General features: G+C 39.0%; 2 protein-coding genes across 3 annotated transcripts in view; one reads left to right on the plus strand and one right to left on the minus strand.

Annotated features, from left to right (window-relative positions):
• LOC134539795 (protein lin-37 homolog) overlaps positions 1-16,645 on the minus strand; it is a 58,013-nt gene extending 41,368 nt beyond the window's left edge. The window contains exons 1-2 of one of the 2 annotated variants that reach the window (XM_063382064.1): positions 16,192-16,289; positions 12,973-13,073 (exon numbers count right to left, since the gene is read on the minus strand). In XM_063382064.1, the coding sequence (XP_063238134.1) occupies positions 12,973-13,054 (82 nt within the window). In that variant the 5' untranslated portion in view covers positions 13,055-13,073; positions 16,192-16,289. Of the gene's footprint in view, positions 1-12,972; positions 13,074-16,191; positions 16,290-16,520 lie in introns of those variants that run through there. The other variant, XM_063382063.1, reaches the window with a different exon arrangement.
• LOC134539794 (facilitated trehalose transporter Tret1-like) overlaps positions 1-23,872 on the plus strand; it is a 41,865-nt gene that overhangs the window by 14,994 nt on the left and 2,999 nt on the right. The window contains exons 2-5 of the mRNA XM_063382062.1: positions 15,090-15,307; positions 16,971-17,125; positions 17,997-18,338; positions 20,532-20,816. Of these exons, the coding sequence (XP_063238132.1) occupies positions 16,973-17,125; positions 17,997-18,338; positions 20,532-20,816 (780 nt within the window). The 5' untranslated portion in view covers positions 15,090-15,307; positions 16,971-16,972. The remainder of the gene's footprint in view (positions 1-15,089; positions 15,308-16,970; positions 17,126-17,996; positions 18,339-20,531; positions 20,817-23,872) is intronic.

The raw sequence follows: 23,872 nt of genomic DNA on the forward strand, positions 1-23,872 counted from the left end.
ACATAATTGAAAGGATAAAGTTTTCTGGTAAAAGTAATAATTTTTATTTTTTCTAGCATTGAGGTTAACTGAGGGTAACCACTATTGGGAAATACAGGAGTGGATGACGAAGATGGGAGTAAGTGCCTTGCAAACTGCGGTTCAATGTGTTAATGTGTTCAGTGCCTGCACTAAAGGTATTTTTTTTAATATAGCATTCATTTAATAATAAAAAAATTTGGTTGTCTGTAAAGTCGGTTTACAGACGATAGTTTAACGTGACAACGTCGTAACAAAACATTGATGAAATGATAGCATAGTTTTATGAATAAAATTGAATCATTTTTATTGAATTATCAGTATTTTGTATGGATACAAAGGAGTAAAATGAAATATACAATTTCATTGATAAATTTACTTTTATTTGCACTCATTTATTCAAATATGTTTATTACTTTAACGAAGAGATTTTTTTTTTACTATAACTTATATACATGTTTGCTATTTAACTTCTTCCAATCTGTGTTATTCTGTTAAGGATAGGACGATGATAGGAAAAGTACGAAACGAATGGGAGTGTTTCAAGTTTAATGTGCCTCGAAAAAGTCAAATCGATGGTTGTCCCAATCGAGTGGAAGAGAGATAGATGCGGCGCAAGCGTACAATGAGCGTAACGGGACACAGCGTAACGGGACAATGTGCGTTACGGGACACTGTTTTGTGCGTGCAGCCGTCGTTCATCGATTTATTAGACGTTGTCACGTCAAAAAAAAAACAGGTGTCTTCAAAAACCATTTGAACCCGAGTCTCTCACTTGACATTGAAATGTGGCTGTACTGTGAATTACTTGGAAAGCGTGCGCCTGGGCACGGAATATCAGAAGCAAAATGATTTGCGACACTAACCTCTTTGGGCCTCTGCGCTTCAACCGTGTGACGTGACACCAAAACAGAGGTGGACTGTCTTCTCCAATCTTCAGCATGTCGCATGTCTGTCTCCCTTCTCACCGTATTGCGTCCTGCGCCGTGAACCTGGCCTTTCCATGTCTTGTTTTCCCACCATTATTCTTCCCTGAGATCTTCATCTCCGTCTCAATTCAGAATTTTTTTTCTTTTTTATTTTTGTTCCGAGCCGGCCTTCAAAGGCGCGGTCGCCCCAGCGTCAGGGGTCCTGCGTTCGAGCCTCCACGCAAGGCGCTGATGTAATCGTTGTATTTAATTGTAAGATTGAGTTCATTTAAATAATATGCTTTAGCTTTCGAAGTAGCTTGGCTTCTGGGGTGTGGCCGTGTCCTTGGCGGAATAGTTCACCGACGTTTCGGTCGACATCGCATTCGCCATCATCAGGGAGCAGTTACCTACAGTAGGTAACTGCTCCCTGATGATGGCGAATGCAATGTCGACCCAAATTACCTACTGTGGGTAACTGCTCCCTGATGATGGCGAAAGCGATGTCGACCGAAACGTCGGTGAATTATTTCGCCAAGGACGCTGCTACAACCCAGAAGCCAAGCTACTCCAGACAATGGCCGTGAAAGCCTGCGAACATTAATACTTTAGCTTTCGGTGGTGTGCCTCGCTCGAAATGGTAGATGGTGCCCAAGTTTCGCCCCTGCATTGCAAACAGGCATCTTCAGGGTTGAGAATTTAGTTGAAGCTGTGGTCGTTTATTCGGCAATTGCCTAGAAGGTCTGCAATTTACTAAAGGTTCATTATAGTTTGTAAGTCCCTTCCCCCTTAATTAAAATAACTACATGCAAGCAGGGACGTTGGTTAGTCGAATCATCAAAATAAAATGCTCACTTGGGATTCCGCTCGCGAGATAGAGTTTAATACCCAAAGCCGCATGCCCTTCTTTGCGTCTGACACACAAACCTAACCACAGGTAATAGTGAAATCTGACAACGTGCACAATTTGTGCAATAGATTTTTTTATTTTATCTTTTCTTATTTACATGACATATGACATAGACACAAAGCGAGTACAAAATTACTATAAGACAACAAAGCACTAATTGGCAGCAATAACCAAATTTAAAAAAAAAGACTATACATTTAGTGGAATGTGCTCAGGACAGGCACTACACACAAGACAAGCACTACATACAAGACAGGCACTACATACAAGACTACACTACATACAGGGAAAGAACTAATACATGACCGGCACTAGATACAAGGCAGGCACTACATTTAAACAGACACTACATTCAAGGCAGGCACAACATACAGGCAGGCAGTACATACAAGGCAGGCTCTAGATTCAAGGCAGGCACTACATACAAGACACGCAATACACACAAGGCAGGCACTGGTGTCAAGGCAGGCACTATATTCAAGGCAGACACTACATACAGGGCAGGCACAACATACAAGGCAGAAACAACATACAAGGCAGAAACAACATACATTCAGGCACAACATACAAGGCAGGCACAACATACAAGGTAGAAATAACATACATTCAGGCACAACATACAAGGCAGGCACTGAATACAAGGCAAGCACTTCGTTCAAGGCAGACGTTACATACAAGGCAGGCACTACATACAAAGAAAGCACTGCATACAAAGAAAGCACTGCATACAAGGCAGGCACTACATACAGTGCAGGCACAACATACAAGGCACACACTACATACAAGGCAGGCACTGCATACAAGGCAGGCACTGCATACGAGTGTGGCACTGCATACAAGGCAGGCACTATACAAGGCACGCAATACGTACCAGGCAGGTACTGCATACAAGGCAGTAACTAGAGTCAAGGCAGGCACTAGTCATGGCAGGCACTACATACAAGGCAGGCACTACATACAAGGAAGGCACTACATACAAGGCAGGCACTGCATACGAGGCAAGCACTACATACAAGGCAAGAACTAAATATAAGGCAGGCACTGCATAAGAGGGAATCACTACATACAAGGCAGACACTGAATACAATGCAAGCACTGCATATAAGGCAGGAACTAAATACAAGGCAAGCACTACATACAATGCAGGCACTACATGCAAGGCAGGCACTACATGCAAGGCAAGCAAAACATACAAGACAGGCACTACATACAAGGCAGGCACTACATACAAGACAGGCACTACATACAAGTCAGGCACTACATCAAAAGGCACACAATACTTACCAGGCAGGTACTACATTCAAGGCAGTAACTAGAGTCAAGGCAGGCACTAGTCAAGGCAGGCACTACCTACAAGGCACGCAAAACATGAAAGGAAACCACTAAATACAAGGCAGGCACTACATACAAGGCAGGCACTACATACAAGGCAGGCACTGCATACGAGGCAAGCACTACATACAAGGCAGGCACTGCATACAATGCAAGCACTGTATACAAGGCAGGCACTACATGCAAGGCAGGCACTACATGCAAGGCAAGCACTACATACAAGACAGGAACAACACACAAGGCAGGCACTGCATACGAGGCAAGCACTACATACAAGGCAGATATTACATACAAGGCTGGCACTGCATACAAGGCAGGCACTACATACAGTGCAAGTACAACATACAAGGCACACACTACATACAAGGCAGGCACTACATACAAGGCAGGCACTACATACAAGGCAGGCACAACATACAGGCAGGCAGTACATACAAGGCAGGCTATAGATTCAAGGCAGGCACTACATACAAGACATGCAATACACACAAGGCAGGCACTGCACACAAGGCAAGCACTAGTGTCAAGGCAGGCACTATATTCAAGGCAGACACTACATACAGGGCAGGCACTATATTCAAGGCGGACACTACATACAGGGCAGGCACTATATTCAAGGCAGACACTACATACAGGGCAGGCACAACATACAAAGGCAGAAACAAATACATTCAGGCACAACATACAAGAAAGGCACTGAATAAAAGGCAAGCACTACATTCAAGGCAGATATTACATACAAGGCAGGCACTACATACAAAGAAAGCACTACATACAAGGCAGGCACTACATACAAGGCAGGCACTACATACAAGGCAAGCACTACATACAAGGCAAGCACTACATACAAGGCAGATATTACATACAAGGCAGGCACTACATACAAAGAAAGCACTGCATACAAGGCAGGCACTACATACAAGGCAGGCACTACATACAAGGCACACAATACCGACCAGGCAGGTTCTGCTTACAAGGCAGTAACTAGAGTCAAGGCAGGCACTAGTCAATGCAGCCACTAGTCAAGGCAGGCAATACCTACAAGGCACGCAAAACATGAAAGGAAACCACTAAATACAAGGCAGGCACTACATACAATGCAGGCACTGCATACGAGGCAACACTACATACAAGGCAAGCACTAAATACAAGGCAGGCACTGCATAAAAATCAAGCACTGCATACAATGCAAGCACTGCATACAAGGCAGGCACTACATACATGGCAGGCACTACATGCAAAGCAGGCACTATATTCAAGGCAGGCACTTCAAGAAAAAGTCACAAATCCGACGAATATCAAAACACATAATATTACAAATAATAAACAGGTAGTAATTAATTATATTGTTAACGGGCTCTGTTTTATAAAGTGTTATTTGCTACTAATTAAATCACTACACTTAATATGTTCTCAAGTCACTAAGTATCTGTCATGATCACAGTTCACACTCCTCACTCGACAGTGTTTCGCTTCTTATCTCGCACCTGTCCACACACACAGTCTCGCGCCACTCGGTCGCACTCTCTTGATCATTCGCTCTTCGTCGCGCCGCTCGTCGAACTCCCATTCACTCAACTCTCATGTTGTAAATCTCTCGGAGGCCGGCGTCGCCTGTTTTTATACCCGTTGTCCGTCTTTCTGGAACGGACTGGAGTGGTTGCGACGGTTCGTGTCATCCCGGGCCGACCCAGACGCTCGAAGATTCCAGAACTGCCGACGCTTCATCACGCCACTCCACGCGGCGGCATCTGCAAGCCCGCGGAATTCCCATGTTACTAAGGGATAGATAACAGCGCCGAGGAAGGGAGTTGCGGTGTTAAGGGGATGACGAGGCCGGGGCCTCTATAATTTCAGAAGGTATGCGCGAGTTACGTCAGTGGCCGGGCGGGCCCGCCAGGCCGCCCGAGTACCTGGCGCGTGTCACACTCCTGGCTCCCGCTTTCTTAACAATATACAAACAAAAAAAGAATACGATTCAGGATCTAATGGACGTAGGAACGCATCAGAGGAAGCGAGTGTCGCATCCCTAGTTTAGTGGACGCGTACACGGACCCACCGACATCTCTCGTGAGAATTGGGTAACAACGCAGAGATGACCGCGTCCAACGTGATGCGCTTCTAGTGGATCCCTCAGATGAGGAATCAATTAGGGTAGTATGTGGATGCAGCTTGTGTTCATGAACATATTTACAAAAAAAGATTTCGAGAGTTATGGTGAGAAACTGCAATCCAATGTTAGCGCCGCGCCCGTGAAACAAGAATCAGTAAGTGTCACAAGTTTAGTCCAAGTTGCAGCGGGTGCGCACGCGTGCATGACTACAGTTAATACTGCGTGGGGAAGCTTTTTGTCCAGCTGACCGTCTGCGCCATGTTTGCAACACGCCCAGTACCCCGGGGCGAAGCGTGGTGTTTACATTCGAGGAAATGTGTTTCACCATGAACCATCACCAAGCATGGTCAAGCACCATTCCCGCAGTGTCTCGGGTGTCGCAACACGTGATGGTGAGGTGGAAGGTCAACTACGTCACAGCATGCCGTCCAAGTATATCGATAACATGTCAAGTGTATTCTACGTAGGTAATCTTTAAAGACGCTACAGTCGCTAGGGTTAAGTTCGGGTTTTTTTGATTCCCTCTAGTCCTCTGAGACTTAAAGTGGGCATAACGTCACAGAAAAACTTAATAGGCAACAACAAATAGCATCGAAGCTACGCACTTAGAATAAACACTTGTGTCCCTAACGCCTACATTGCCGTGCGTGACAGCTGGAGAGATCCATGACAACCCTTCCCCATTACCTCCTCTCAGGTCAAGGAAATTTCCAATTTTTGGGCCATTTTGCTCACGCTGCATCCGCAATAGAAAAAAAACTGTTGCAGTGTTCAACCAGCCATACAGCAATGGCGGAACCGTCGCTCCAATACCTGGTCACAATCGCGGGAGGAAAGAGCCAGCGGGGGGGGGGGGGGGGGGGCGATCGTCACGCAATAATAATTCCGAGCGTCACTGTTATCGTCAAAGTTGTCCCGAAGCGCGTTCCCCGATGGAAGGATTGAAGTTTCGGTGCAAGGATATATATTGGACTGGTGCCGTGCAAGTTTTAAGGCCCACACACACGTTCAGTCCAAGTCCGGACTGACAGTTTGGACTGAACTGAACCGAAGCCTCCCCCACACATCATCGGTCTTGTGGTTGCTGTCGCTGTTGGATGTAGAATATGGCAGAAACTTTGGTACTTACGTATTAACGCCACCGCAGCTACAGATTTGGCGGTTTTTAAGTGCCGCCAATCTACACCTAAAATTTTTCAATACCTGCGCATTGCAGCTGCCGCCGCCAGAAAATTCTTTACCCATGTATGTTTGTGTTTTGTTTTGATGAACTTTATTCAAATAATGTGAATGGTCGATTAGGTAAGGTTAGCTACATTAAAAAAAAAACTATTAAATATTTATTATGGTTGCTTAGGAATTACAAATTTAAGATGTGGCTATTCTGAGCTTTGGAATCTTATTTATCAGAGTTCATATGGCGACAGCATCAGGTGAAAAAAAAATAGAGACTGTTTTCAATCTATGTTAAACTATATGTCGGCAAAGTAAAACTATCCGCAATTGTATTTTTGACAGAAATAGCTAAATATGTCTGTGAATTGCATCTGAAAATCACAGTTTCCTTTTCTGCGATAATTTTAGCTGCCGCACTTAGAAGTCATTTTCTTCGAGTAGATACATTAGATTATTAATGTTTGCTTATAATCTCGCCTCGCTCACAAGTCACATTTTACGTGTGTTAGCTTCTTCCATAGAAGCATGCAATGCCATATCGAACGTTTTATTGCAGCCTTTATGAAACCACCCAGGAGACACAACGCTAGAAGCACCAGCGAGCGTCGCACTTATCATCCCGCCTCACTAACACACACACCCCTGACACGAAACGTTATCCATAACAATCACTCCATTCATGGCAATGTGAGACTTTTGGAAATTTACCGAATGTGGTAATAAATTTAAAAAAAAACAACAATACACGATTATCTAGTGTGTTTCCGCGTGAATTTGTGCTTGTTTTGTTTATTACTTCACAACATCGAGCTGTCATGGTCTGAATGTTCGCTGAAGCACCTGCCAAAAAGTCTCATCTTTTCTTGCACCTAAGTGTTCGTACGCGCGCAAGCGCAATAACGCATTTATGCCCATAAAGAAATATTAAAGTTTCTGTTATAAAACTTAATATTTGGTTAACCCAATTGGGCGTATTTTATTTGCCGTATACTGAGAAAAAAAATTTTTTTGTACTTCACAAAAGATTCCTTTGGAAAAGGAAATTGCCAAGAAATAGTTCGTAATACTACAAAAAAAATAATTGGAAATATTTACAATACATTGATATGATTATTTTTGCACACATATGAAATACATACTTTTTGAAAACAATACCGAAAATCTTTCGCCAAGCTTACGAAAATTGGCGCATAATTTTAGATTTTTGATTGATGTTTTATTCAAGCTTACGATTTATTAAACCGTGTAAAAGATAAAAGAATATTAAAAATTTTGACTTTATATTGTTTTATCGTGCTTATTAATGAGCGAAGTTAACACTTGAAAGCTATTCAGGGAACAGTTTACAAATATATTTAACTAAGTAAGTAACGGGACAACACGGAGTACGAATCCAGCATTACTGCAAACATTTTTTGACGTGAAATCTAATAAATCGATGAACGCCGGCTGCACGCACGAAAAAGTGTCCCGTTACGCACATTGTTCCGTTACGCTGTGTTCCGTTACGCTGTGTTCCGTTACGCTGTCGGCGAGTGCAGTAATAATAGGTTATGTTACAATTGACTAAAAAATTATGGTGATTCATATAATTGATAATTGATATTTGATTACAGTTTATTTATATGAAAACTTGTTCATAATTATATTTAAACTTTATAGCTAAACGCCAGTTTTTAAAATTAATTACAAGTCATCTACACGTGAACTGTTTCGTCGACTGTTTATAAAGTTAAGTGAAAAGTTAAAGGTTAATTATTCTTGCGTTTTAAAAATCTGATTACTATAATTTCAGGTATTAATTTTTTTATTATTAAAATAAAAATTATTCTATTTTATCCATAAAAGTATGCAATCATTTCATCAATGTTTTGTTATGACGTTGTCACGTTAAACTATCGTCCATAAACCGACTTTACAGACAATCAATTTTTTTTTGTAGCGATACAGTGGCTTTCGTGTAAATGTACAAATATCTGTAATTGTGCATGGTTATTTCAGTTCAATTTACAAAAGAATATTTCTAGGGAACATAACACGCAATTCGGCGTGCTGCGATGGAATGTTTTCCAAAGCCGCGCCAGGAACATTCCTGAGCTAAGTTCCTACTAACGGCTGGACAAGACGTCTCACGGCAGTAACGTACGCGAGATCCCTCAAAAGCTTTCGAACGAAATAAAGCCAAAGCCAAAAAGCATCATGAGGACGTCGTTATCAAAGACCGTGGCAGGTCCGTTACGACGTCGTAAAGAATATCGGAAGAGACGCTCTTCAGAAGTGGAGGAATCCATTTCCTGGATTCCTCTGTCAAACCGTCTTGGGTTTTATTTTATACACCCGGGGGGGTTTTCTAACGAGGGCGTAGCACCTTCAGCCCCTGCATCTACTATCGCGGGCATCGCAGCCTTTCAGCCCTTCTGCTCCTCTAGCTTCGAGTGATGGAGGACCTACCTGCCAGTCCTACCGGATTCAGAGCCATCCACGAACGCACAACATCCCGTCACAAAGCGTTAAAATGTTGGGAGCCCGCGATTTAAGTGGCGAGAGAGAAAAAGGATTCGATTTTTTTTCTCGTGTCGGCCGCCAGAAATGTTTTCCACGGCCTAGTGATGATTGTCGAAGTCACGTTCTGCGTGAAGTACGTACTTGCACCACTAGTACGTACGTACCCGCCTCGTCAGGGGTGTATGTGTGGGTTAGTGAGGCGGGATGATAAGCGCGACGCTCGCTGGTGCTTCTAGCGCGGTGTCTCCTCTGGACTGGCGCGCAGTCTTCTCGTCGTGCACAGGACAACTGTGAGATCTGAGCGGTGACCGTAACATTATATGGCCGAGGAATGAAGATAAAGGTGTAATGCAAGTCCTTAAGTGCTTTCAAGAATCTGTACTGGTTGTTTAACACCTAAAACGTACTCTGAAAACATGCGTTTTAGCCATTTTAACTATTCTAAAAATACTTTTTAAAGACTTCATCCGAAATCAAAAGTACTTTTCGGCCCTAGGCGAACTCTTATATGCTTTTCGAAAAATTTCTTGAAAGCAAGCTTCCGACGAGAGAGAACATGTGGCATATCAGTTTAGTGCTACCTTGTAAGAACATCAAACAACTGGATCACGGGGTAGTGGCTATACTCCTTTATTTTGCTTCTATTATTTTGTGGTTTTGCAAATTAATTATATGTTTAATTAATTTATTTATTTCACAATATAACTATATTTAATTGTTCCTAAAGGTTTTTTTTCTACCAAACAAGTCCTTGTTTAAAAGTTTTTATGAAATTAAAAACAAATTTTTGTCAATCTTTAGCATGAACTGGATCTCCGCAGATGCTACGCCAGGCTGCGACTCCACACATCTTGTGTTTCGCCACGAACATGTGCGGGGAAAGAATATGTTTTTTTTTTGTTGTAGACTCAACAAGTTTCTTAAGTTTTCGTTGAAATTCCAATGTGATAATTGTGAGGTGGTGTTCGAAATAGATGGGCTCAGAAGGTAGACCCTGCCCATGAATTATGCTGGATAATGTTAAAATGTTTAACAGCTCGTCGCAAGAAGCAGTTCTGCGGAGCTCTTAGGCGACACGGCATGAGTCAGTGGTGGATACGAATTTGTTTCAAGAGGGGATTTGAAAAAAAAATTGGTTGTCTGTAAAGTCGGTTTACGGACGATAGTTTAACGTGACAACGTCATAACAAAACATTGATGAAATGATTGCATACTTTTATGAATAAAATTGAATCATTTTTATTGAATTATCAGTATTTTGTATGGATACAAAGAAGGAGTGAAATCAAATCTACAATTTAATTAATAAATTTACTTTTATTTGCACTCATTAATTCAAATATGTTTATTACTTTAACGAACAGATTATTTTAACTATAACTTTTATACATGTTTGCTATTTAACTTCTTCCAATCTGTGTTATTCTGTTAAGGATAGGACGATGATAGAAAAAAGTAGGAAACGAATGGGAGTGTTTCAAGTTTGATGTGCCTCGAAAAAGTCAAATCGATGGTTGTTCCAATCGAGTGGAAGATATAGATGCGGCGCAAGCGTACAATGAGCGTAACGGGACACAGCGTAACGGGACAATGTGCGTAACGGGACACAGCGTAACGGGTCAATGTGCGTAACGGGACACTTTTTCGTGCGTGCAGCCGGCGTTCATCGATTTATAAGACGTTATCACGTCAAAAACACGTGTAACTCAATAAACTTTGGCAATTCAAACTCTGGCTCCTAAGTATATTGTAAGGGGTAAAACGGCATTGGGCACAGCACAAGGGGTAAAACTCCACATTGGAATCTCTTCGTGCGAGTGGTTGAACGTCCGGAGTCCCTGGCCGTTGGATTGGTCGTAACGGTCGAGTCGACATAACACTTTACCGCTGGCATCTACGGCCACTTGACATAACGACATGGAATTTTTTTTTCCTTTGGGGCTTTATAAAAAGAATTGTTACTACGTTCCGCCAGAGTTGAGATAGAACTGAGGAGGGTATTGCTTCCACTCCGGACTTGTCAACCAAAATGTGGGAAGAATTTGACTTTAGGTAGGATGTGTCCGTATAACTAAAGGTGCACATACTAACAAAATTTTTGTTAAATAAAACTAGGTTAGTTTACCTTCAATTTGATGTATGATTTGTTGTAAATAGTATAAAATAAACTGTTATAATATACCATTGAAACTGTGAGATTCTTTAATGGACAATCTTCAATTGTCAGTTGTTTTACAATACAGAAATTTTAAAAAAAAAATAATAATATCTGAAAATCAACACAAAAAAGGAAAAAAAGGGGGGGGGGAGAGAGAGAGAGAGAGAACAATGTGCACAGACAAAACGTAGGAAACGAGCTGTCTCCTGAATCATAGGAAGTGGATGACACGCTTCCTGAATACTTCACACACGCGGTTGGCATTGAACGTGGCCCCTGTACGGACTCCCAAACCTGACACCAGTCAAAAACCACGCTTCCTACATCCGTGTCAACAGCCCGTCCCAGCGTCCACACAGAATACAGACAGATTATTAAACATCAATAGTTTTAACAGTTACCAAACAATAATTAATATACATTACAATGATGTCTAAACATGCATTTGATAAGCTGCCCAATGGTCAGAAAAAAAATACACATGAGTGTTACTGTGTTTTTATTATTATTATTATTATTATTATCATTATTATTATTATTATTATTATATATCTCAGGGTGGCTAACAAACCTGTGATTAAAAATTCCCTGACTTTTCCAAGCTTTTGAGAAAAATTTTCTCTGACCACTGATAGTTAGTCACCAATAACTATTGAAATTTCTACTACAAAATCATGACACACTTCACTATTGCAACAGGCAACTATAAATTATTTTATCACACTACTGTCGATAGCATTGAAGTCAATGCACATAGTCAAAGTGCTGGTATATAGATACGAGATAAAAGGAATGGGAGAAAATCCTATGAGACATTGGAAGTTTTCTCAAAAGGTCTTCCATGACAGCCGGTATGGATGGTTCTGTAGAATAATTAGCAGAGCACTGGCCGTTTCCAGGGAAGTTTTGTAATTGGTCGTGTTCAAATTTCTGTGGAAGGTTTCGTAGGTGGAAAGTTTATTCAATCAGAACGAAGTGTTGTGTGTCCCTAGGACTTTTACAGGTTCTCTCTATTTCCCCTGTTTCTAGCCACCCTGCACTGACATCATGTTCCGGCCGTGATTCTGATCTCTTCTCCGAATATTAATTAGAGTATAACTAATTTACGAGTTCTACAAAGTTATAGCTAAGGTCGAATAACGCCCAAAACCATATAAACTCGATCGTTGCCAGACTACAGAACAGGCGAAACTAAAGAATGCCTGATTAAGAGCGCAAGGCTCTGAACTGGCGCGCAGTCTTCTCGTCATGCATAGTGCAATTATGAGATGAGCGGTGACAATAACAATGTGTGGCAGAGAAATGAAAATAAAGGTGTAGGCCCCTACTGCAAATCTCTTACGTGCTTTCAAGAATCTGTACTGGTTGTTTTATTCCTAAAAATTACTCTGAATACATGCCTTTTAGCCATTTAACTTTTCTAAAAATACAGTTTGAAAACCAATCCGAATTCAAAAGTACTTTTCGCCACTAAGCAAATTCTTAAATGCTTTTTGTAAACAGACCCCACTCGAATATCTCGAGTAGTTTTGAAATTGTGTTGTTTTTTTTCTGAAGCTCTGCACACCGTGTGTCCAGACAGATGGCGCCCTTAAACTGGTTAGGTTAAAAAAAAATTGTAAATTAATATATTATGTGTATGCTACCTCCTTTTCAGAAAAAAATATATAAATTAAAAAATATAAATAAAAAGCCGTAAGCAATAAGAGAATGGAAAAATATACCTTCACAGCACTTACTTTGTGAAATGAAAAAAAAAAAAAATGCACAAGCAAAAATTAAGTGACTAAAATATTTACAATTAAGTCATTACGTAAAGAACATTACTTCAAAACAAAAAAAAAACAATTACCTGGAATGCTTTTGTCTTCTGATTTCACTTCAACCTTCACGCGAGGGAATGTTATTGGGCCAGGTTTTCGCTTCTTCACCATGATTATTTAGGTATTTAATCTGCAACATGCGGAAACAATAAGAACAACATTAAAAAAATGTAGACCTTGCTCGTATAGAATTCATTTATTTTAATCAGCATTCTGCAGAGCCATTGTTATGGTAAATCCATCAGGCTACGGAACAAGTCACACTGAAATGTTACACATGGCGAGAACAACCAAGTAATCGCAATTCTAATCATACATATGTAAATAAAAACAAAGGTAGTACAGTATCCCTGAAAATAACCTGAAATAAGAACCTATTTAGGACCGGAAGCCAAAACATCACATCTAACAGAAGGAGCACGCAAATCTCAACACCACCGTCCATTAATCCACACTCCGTTCAACTGCTTATCAACTCTTAACTTCCCATCCAAGTTGTAAAGATTCCTCCGTTAAGTTCAAGTCTGGGCTTCATGTAATGCCTTAACCTACACACTGCGAAAGGCAACAGTAAACCATTGTTTGATCACGTCATGGTAGTCTCCCCAAGTACTTTAAAGGTCAGATTCCTTTGACGTGTCTCGACCGGCGACCAGTGTATACGACCAACCACACTGCTCCTTGGAGCAGTCTGATCACGGTTGCACCGACAAGTGGAAGTGTATTCTTGTGTGTTACTGTTTATTGTCACAATATTGTCATAATATTTTTAATGCATCAAGAGAGTAATTGTTGAACACAGTTATGTAAATTAGTTCCTTTACTCAATTAATTTTGATATATTTCACCAAGACGGAAAAATTTCCTTAACTTCCCAGAAAATTCCTGTTCATGAGCGTAGAGAAGAAACCTTCATCAGCTCACTGTCTGTACATAACACTAGCTTCGTCGTTCATTCTTTCGTGAAAACTGGCCCAAAATTGTCGAGAACATAATATCGTCGTCATCTTCCATCAAAAGGTATGTTAGAAGTAGTCTGTTACTTTTATTATAAGTCATTGTTCATGTTGTCACAAAAAGAAACTCACTACAAACGTAAAATTGCGGTCAAAAGTCGTTTCAGAGGAAAAACACTGTCCGAGCGACTGCAACTGGAATCTCGGTCGCAGTCGCTGGTCGCGTCAAAAGAATCCCACCATATCTGGGGTTCATGACAAGCAAGCATCCAGTCTGATCAAACCATCATCCAACATAGACATTTATGGTTCAAAGACTTGCAAATCCTAGCTACTAATTCGATCTCTCCCATCTGAGGAGCTCCATCACAGCAAGCCTAACTCTGTCCCTAGCTCTGCTCTATTCCCACTACCGTGAACGTGACGGGCAGGATAACCATATCTGAACTTCATTAACAGTAAATGTTGAAAGTAGCTACTGATTGGAACTAAGTTAAATGTAAATGATTTTATTTTCTTAGTTTTCTTTGCATTATAGTAATTCTAGTATTATGGTACATTACAGCACTTATGGTACATTGTGTTACAATTATGTTATGTTACTGTGCTATTGTAATACATGTTCCAAAAACATTACTTTAGCAAGTAAATAGTTGAATATTTAAACAATGCAAACATATTTTAAATTTTATCCTTTTACTTTTGTTACTATCACCCACATCTGCAAAAGTCTAAGTGTTTTCAGTGACAGATAGGTTTTTCACACGTCTAGGTAATCATAACTAGAGCCAAAAGTTAGGTTAAAATTTGTGCAGATATTTAAGCTATTAATCATGGATTATCCATACAAAAAAAAATAAAGTACCCAACTGATATGGAAAAAAAGTAAAGAAATCAAACTATTAAATAATTTTTCACAGGTCAAAAACCACTTGTAATAAAATATTTTAATGCTCTTTTCAGCAAATAGCACAGTAATAATTTCAGATATAGTTCAAATTTATTATGTGTGTTTATTACAATTTGTTCGAATCAGTACTTACGTTCAACATTTTCCTCATTGCCATATCTACCCTTTGAAAGAACAGTCATAAATCACTGTGAATTATTCACACAGCAACTCTGTATGTTTCTAAAATTTGCCAGAAGTGTATTGAAATGACTATTCTGAATTTTCCTTGGTCATTAAGGGGGAATACGCGAAAAAGTATCTCGCTAGCAACAGAGTGTTGCGGTTTGCCAGACCGACCCCTTGGGACGAGGCATGAAGAAGCAACTACAGTAGTTGCAACTATTGAGGGTGGACGGAGGCTGCGGCCCAAAGCTCTGTCATCACGGCTTCTAAGAACAAGCCACGCTGGCAAGGGCACGGAATTAACGAGAAATTACAGTTCAGTTCCTGTAAGAGGTAAGGTTTAACATTAACACATACATGCACAATGAAAGTTTTAAGGGTTTCTTTTAAAACATAATTTTGTAGAGAAAAAGATTAATATCAGGTAATATAATTTTACTATGTGTTAATACCATAGATTTATATTTATCTTGTCATTTCATCGTTAAATCCAAAAACCTAGCATAAGCCTAAACTACTATATTCATGATTGAGTGTGTAGACATTTATATGTACAGCTAAGTCTACAAGACTTCTCTAAAATTCTGGCATTAGACAAACATAACATTGAAATGAACAACTAAGTCTACAAAACTTCTCTAACAATATGGCATCTGACAAACATAACATGTACCATATAGAATACTTAAGTAAAAAAAAAATATTAGGCTTTTAGAAATGAGAAGAATAAAATGCTGAAATGATTTTATTTCACTTCATGACAAGTTTACAAATTTTTTCTAAGAGAACATGTTCTTTGAACAAGTATTGCAACGGGAAAATATGAGTTAATAATTTTTGGACATATTCCATTGCTGGTTGCATTATTTGAATATATTTTTTTAATATAAAAGATTGATTATAAACATTTTATTTTGTAAATATAATTTTATTGTATTTATAATGTAGCTAACCTAACCAGAAGTTCACATGATTATACTGTATTTTTAATGTATCATGCAAACATCACCAGTCTAACCACTCATGAATTTTTACAGTAATATTTTTGTTAGTGTATTATGATGTTGTATTTTATTTATAATGTTGCTGACAAAACCTGGACATATGTACTGTCAAATATAGGACGCTAATAAATGAAATTAAATGAAAATGAAAAAATGTAAAAAGTTAACTTTACCAAAAAAAATTACATTTTTTACAGTATTATTTATATATACCTTACATAATCTCACCACCCATTCTCACAATTAAATGTTATCTTTATGTTATAAACCTAACATTACCACTCGTTAAAACAGTAAACTACTAAGGAACTACTTGAAGTATCAAAAAGCCTAAATTCAATAATATGAACATACAACTTGCAAAAAAAAACTTAAATCTTTACTAAAACATAATCTTATTTAGCAATAATTGTTCCCATAATATCAGAATCACTAATCTCTTAACATTATGGACTAACCTAAAACCAAATATTGTAAAAGACAATATTTGCCGAAAACCTACAATTGTTATAAATAAACCAAACCTAAAGACATAACATTACCTTTTATTTACCGAACTATCAAGAAGTGATATAAAAAGTTTAAATTAATGTTAGACAAAAGTAAATAAAAAATTTTCAAAAACCAAATCTATTCAAAAATTGAAATAAAACATTTGAGTTATTATAAGCACGGCCCCCGGAACAGGTCCAAACAGCATAAAATAAAATATTCATACAAAGGAGTAATGTTAGAATGAATTATAATTACAAAATACGAAGTTTACATTTTTAAAAACTTACATATGCATGTTATGCATCCATTTGATAACTTTTACGCCTATGCACATGAGTATTATAAACGTAGTTTCTTAAAATAATTATTAAGTATATCAGTGAACAATTTTAATGCTTGGGGTATAATAATTTTAAAAAAACTCAAAGTATATTAAAGATTGAGGTATGGAATAAAATGTATTTTAGGGCCATTCAAAGATGTGATTTTCCTTTTAGAAATGTCTACATGGTACATTGGAAACCTGATTCTTGAAAACGATGCGCACAGCGAAAAGTGCGAAAGAACTCTGCAACATTGCACATGGACACCAGTGCACTATTCAAGATCAAACAGTCTCGTGAAGTATGCACAACCAAGAGTCGTCCCACAGGTCAGAAACTAAAGTTTTATAGTCATATAGGTTTCAGTGGTTGTAATAGATTGGATGTCGTTATTATGTAACTAGGTAGGCTACATTATAGTGCTTTGTGACATCCATAACTTGATGTCATTTATCTAAATCTTCCACAACTAGATGAAATATCGACATGAGAATTTATTAAAAATATCAGCAATGGTTTAAAAAAATGTAAACCATGGCCTCGACTCTTTCAAATTCGATGTATCAACCCTAAGATACCACACAATGTGACGCCCTCAAAATGTTAAGCACAAGATGTCGGTCTTGATTTGTTGTTATTTATACTGCCATGAGAATTTCTACATTAAGATTTACTTTTTATGCAAATTTTATTGAATAAATTTACAGTTTAAGGGAAATAGCAGAATCTAAAGGAGTGTTTTTTAGGACAAGATTGAGATGAAAGTATGTGCAATTGAGATTAACCTACTTTTTATGGGGCTGATATCGAATTTCAAAAACAATACCAAGTTCAAATTAATGTAGGTAAGTAGTACATTTTTTGCAGAAGAATATCAAAATATACTCCTTATCATTAAAGCATCAAGAAAAAGGATGTATGAAAACATTGCCTTGGTGAGGTCACTGTAACTCTTAATATTTATCAGAGTATCAAGCTTTATGTGTACTACTTCAGATGGAAGTTCATCATTGGCATGGCATTCACTCAGTATATATTAAAGGTATGAAAGTAAACATAAAGTTTCAGACACATTTTAATAGTGTTTTAATAAAATATTATATTTCCATAAGGTAAAGATAAATTTTTTAAATTTATAAATAAAATAAAAGTTTTTTCACTGAAGGAAGTTTGTATGTTAAAAAAAAATTTACACAACAGGTACTGGCAGCTGTATTTTCTTGCTGGGTGAACCTGGCAAGTGGGGCTAGTGTGGCCTACATCACACCTGCACTGCAGACTTTGCAGAAACCCGAAAGCAGCCTGGAAATGAGCGATGTTCAGGGATCCTGGATCGCCAGTCTCACCATGCTAGGTGCTTTCTTGGGTGGCATCTCTGCAGGACCGTGCATCGCTTTTGGCCGCCGCCGTGCGCTCTGGCTAGTCGCCTTCCCACTAGCCTCATCCTGGGTCGTCGTCATCGTTGCCAGCGCCGTTTGGTACCTCTGTGTCGCCCATTTTCTCATGGGTGTCTGCATGGCTGTGGTCGCCGATGCCTCTCAGGTATGTCCTGATTTCAATCCTCTCAACATAATCCAGGTGACTTTTATAATTATGTTGTCAAGAGTTACAAAACAAGCTAGGGTCGGTGCCATAATCCTAAAACCCTAAAAGACTCAAATTTCTGAATGAAACAAATGAAAAATTTAATATCAGAGATATTACTGTCTTAAGAAGTTCAAAAAGTGAGAATCAACCGCGATGCAACCTTAATTCAAGCTTGAAATAAGCTTAGATATTCTTGCAGGTATGTCATGACAAGCTAGATTTAAAATTGTCCAAGTAAACTAGCAATGAGCTGGTTGTGTGTGGACCTTATTTTAGCCAACTCTTTTGGACTTGCAGGACAGGACATGTTCCTACAAGACACCTTTTCTATCTTGCTTGGTTGTCGATTACATACTATAATTCGTTCCAACAAATTATAAAGCTAGGATAACAGTACAGCATAATGACATCGTACGGCCGAAGGCCACCCTAAAGCACGACCTGCAACCGCCAGTATTCGATCCCGCTAACGGAACGCGCCCCTAGCCATGACCCACCCGAGTCAGACGAGCCACCAGGACCAAGGTAGAACCCCCCCCCCCCCCCCCCCACGCCACAAATAAACAGACCGTCATCGCACCCAATCACGATATAAAAACAAGCAAAGATTATTAAACAGTATTATGTATACATTAACAGTCAATTAACAAAAGTGCGACGTAGGAGTGCCCGGACACTCACGTGTGTTAATACGTCAAGACATGTGTGAGTGGCCCCCTGGCGGCCTTCTGCCCAAATTAATCAATTAGATCATGTGACATAATTATTCATCCCTTGTTTTACGTTTTTTACCCCCACCAGAGCTATCCGGCAAGAAACGAACAGTCGCTGGTGTGACGTAGCATTTAAATGAATTTAATTCCTAAAAACAATAACTGCAATTTGTAGAAGGGACAAATGACACTAGTTCAACTTTAATAATTAATGTAAGAATTTAACGTCATTAAATTCTAATAGTTAACATGTCACATAGAAAATAACGTAATGAGGTCTACCCTGGCGCGAGGGCCACCGAGCCTCGGCCGGGCGCCATGACATGACGCCAGTACAGCGCGACTCGTGGACCGGGGCGGACGCACGTCCCACGGAAAGGCATCATCCTTTGTCCACACCGAGTTCACTTCTGGTAAATATAGTCACTTCTTAAAACCTCTTTTCTACTAACCTCTCCGTGCGTACCCGGTCCAGTTTTCGGTCCAGGACCTAATCCGGCCGCATAAATTAAACCCCCCCCCCCCCCTGCACCACACTTGGTCAACGGGGTAGGTTCAGCATCCGGCACGGGCCGTCTCCCGAGGAACAGAACTTTCGTTAACTGCGCTGACACCACCCGCAAGGGGAACTTTTGAACGAATTTAGCTGCGGTCCGCGCTCCATAACCGTGGACGCGAGCACCGCCTTAATACATAGACTTACGGGATTGGCCGCCTCCAATCACCCTCACCCATCGTGTGAGCAACCAGGCCCAGAAACGCCTAGTGCCACGCACCCTCGTGTAACATTTCTTTATAAACTTGTGCAACGCACCCTCGTGTAACATTTCCTTTGTAAACTTGTGCAACGCGCCCTCGTGTAACATTTCTTGCGTAGACTTGTGCAACGTTCTATCAAGTAACTTTCAGACTCGTTTCTTTGTAATTGTGTAATTTTGTATCTTGTGACATCACCTGTTGTACGACGTGGCATGTAACCATCGGCGCTACACCCGAACCACAGTCGCGTGAATAAATGACGCACGTCATCTATTGCCTCATTTCAGCGTACAATTACTTGACCCTACGATTCCCAACCACCGCCGAGTAGGGAATTCCTTACACCCACGCAACATCGCTGACGGTCCTAGTGGGCCACGCAGGGCAACCGACCCCACGACCCACCTATTGGTTAGACACCGAGCTAGCCTGGCGCCCACCCGGACAAACTACCTTCGCCACAGCCATCCCCACTAGGATCCACACCGGAACTCGAACCCGAGACCCCCGGACGACGGCAATAATAGAATAAAAAAACCTTATTAGACACAATATAGAGAACTCTAATGCTAGTAACACATACAACTTACTTGCATCCCTTCTAGTCTTGTTCTTGTACTGCATCATGTTGTATACAACACATGCCATGAGACAGCTATATTTAATCTGTCCCCAGGTTTACGTGTGCGAGATAGTATCAGCGGACTGGCGCGGATCACTGGGCTGTGTGCCAGTACTCATGTTCAACCTAGGCATGCTGCTGTGCTGGTGCGCCGGTGCATGGCTCGAGTGGGACCACCTGGCAGTGTTCTGCGCTGCGCTAACACTTCCCGCGTTGGTGCTGCCTCTGTGGCTTCCCGAGACGCCCAGCTATCTGGTTTCGCACTCGTGTACGGAGCAGGCGCTCGCCTCACTCAGCTGGCTACGTGGCAAGAGGTGCGACATCAACTCCGAATACCAGGTGTGTTTGTTTCGTTGGGTGTATATACTTTGTAGCATTTATATTTCTCTTAAGAAAATAAAACTTGTTGGAAAAAAATACTGTAAATAGTTAATTTGTATACAATATAGGAATTATGTACAGTAGACTTTCGATAATCTGGCAGGTTCGGGACTTTGTTGGAGCAGGATTATCAAAAATGCTGGATCAATGGATGGTATATCCCTTTAGCAATAAAAACTAAGTTGTAGAGTAAATGCATCTGCAAGAAATAGATCATCTGAAATATTTCAACTGCTACTTATGTGTGTAATGTAAAAGTTTTTTTTTCAACCCAGGCTAGAAACAATACAGGTTTTTAGCTTAAGTTTGCTTAGTTGGCTTAAGCCTGTTCATTCATAGGTTGTGCCAAACCATCAGGCTTTTAAGAAGCACCATAAAAGTCAAATATTTTGTTGTATAAATTTTGCTAGTATCGGATTCTTGGGTAAAATATTTCAGGCAACAAAAATTTTTTTTTAACATATCTTATAAATTTATCCACAGGAACTACTTCAGTGCGACAAAGGACCCGGCTTGATTGAAAGCATGAGGCACTTCTGTGAAAGAGATATGCTGAAGCCCCTTTTCATAACTGCAGCCATTCGCTTGTTAAGTCGTTTCTGCGGTCTGAGAGCAATCCTAACTTACACCAAAGACCTACTTGAAAGCTCACACTCCATGATAGACAAGAGGCAAGCGAATATAATGATTGGCAGTGTACAGCTTGTTGCAACTTTGATTGGAAGTTTGTTATTGGACAAGCTTGGAAGGCGTAAACTTCTCATGGTATCACAGGTGAATTTACATGTTTTTTTTTATTATCTTGTGCTCGCACACTAACAAAAAAATTTAAAACACTACACTTTAAATATATTATTGTTAATGTGAAGAGATAAAAATCTAAATGTTCAGTTTTAATCGCCCAGAGATTTTCTTCTATGTTTAGGGTGGACCAACAGGTTTATTATGGATATTTTACACTAAGACTAGGTGCAGAATAAAAAATCACAGTTACAGGAACAGTAGGTCGTACGCACAATATTTGACCGTCCTGTTTTCGAACTTGCTGATTCACAGTAGCACATAGGATGGTTGTGTCCATGGAAGAGAGGCTGTTCGCGTAAAAGAAAAATGATTATATTTTATTTATTTTACGAATGCATATAGTAATAGCCAATAAGAGCAGATTAGAAAGCTATTTTTGTTTGACTCGAGAACTGTTTATAGGTAATTATCATATTGTGGCAAGAAATTAAAAAATAATTAATGCTATTACTCATAAAAAATCTCTATCAATTAATGTAAATAGGAAATAAAAAATGTTAATAGGATAGAATTGTTAACTAAAAAATTTTCATAAGCAAATTAATTTACATGTTTAAAAATTAGTTTTACAAATTACTGGTCTGATGTCGTAGAGATAAACACTCAGTAGTTAAGATTAGTTTTTTACTAACACTACCAAGAGGTGTAGAATAAAACGCATAATTTCACTGGCTAAAATTAACATAAGACTTCAATTGTGAACCCATTTTTCATGGTTAGTGTACGTGCATGATGCTATGCACTCATTATTTATTGTGAACCCAGCCTAAGGTATCATTAATATTACACATTATGATGGTTACCATATGACGGAGAGAAAAAAAAAAAAAAAATTTGGACAACAAAGAGAGTCGTGCCTTACTTAGGGCATCTTAAACAGGTGGTGGCTACATGTTCATGATTGATTGGCAAGTTTTATTGGGAGTTGTATTTTAGCCAATGGCTCAAAGCCCACAGCCATAGTTCAATTTTTGTTGTATGCAATATCTATATAATTTCGTTCGCAATCAAATATCTGCATGTAAATTTGACAACAATGTCTAATGTGGGACTCGAACCCACGAGTCTTTGCACCGTTAGCCGATGTGCATCTAATTACACTACGGAGGTCGGCAAACAGGGTTTGTGTGTTTACAGCCATTATTTACCTTCAGCTGATTGTGCCATATTGGTTACAGACCCAAAACATAGGCTGATGTACAGTTTTTGCATAGTGGGAACAATTTTATATTACTTACTCAAAATATTGTTTTAAAATAAAAATTGTATTCTCTACTAAGTAGCACTTGAACTTCAAACAAATATAAGTTGTAACAAAATTATCTACATAACAAAATTGTTAGTTTATGTATTTATGGCCGTTTTATTATAGTTGAGGCCATTAATTTATACTTCCGGAAGGATAACCAAACTAGTAAAAATGAAGCCCAAACTATTTATATATATTGCATTTAGTTTTCAACATTATTTAAGCAACATATTTGATGTGTAAATATAAATTATTGGTCTAAACTTTTTGATATTTCTTTTAAATATTTGCAGTGAAAAAGTGTAAAACATTATCAAAAAAAGTCACATCTTACGGAACAGCAAAATTTTTGCAGCTTCCTTTCAGTCTATTCATTAATTGAAGTGGACAATTTATAGCTTAATAATTCAGTGTATAATTAGTTTTTTAATGTGCAGGTCATGGTGCAGCCTATATTCTAGTTAACACAACTCTTAAGAGTATGAAAAAAAAAATTAAGTATAATTTTAAAATATGTTATAAATATTTTCGAGTTCCCTCTTTAATTTCATGCCGTTAAATGTAGCCTTTGTTCTTAATTCTGTATAACATCTATTAAATATTGTACTATGACTTTAAATATTCTTTTAATTGCCATTTGATACCAGAGAAATTATGCTTAGGCAGCTGGGTTGGTATTCAGCACTGCATAAAATTACAATCCTAACCTACTATGAATTTGAACATGATCTTTGAAGGGTTTCAACTTTCATGTGTGTGCAATTCATTTTAAAAATAGAAATTATTTATACCCACAAAATTTAATACATATAAATTATAATCCCGCAAAATTTTAACTTAAAGTTAACAATAATTATCTTGTATAATTATATTAGTTTGACAATCATGTAAGCTATGTACTTGTAACTCATAAAGTTTTATATCAATATGTATTATAGTTAGAGCTTAAGATTATTACTAT

Source organism: Bacillus rossius, chromosome 16 (assembly GCF_032445375.1).
Source record: "Bacillus rossius redtenbacheri isolate Brsri chromosome 16, Brsri_v3, whole genome shotgun sequence".
Lineage (NCBI taxonomy): Eukaryota > Metazoa > Arthropoda > Insecta > Phasmatodea > Bacillidae > Bacillus > Bacillus rossius.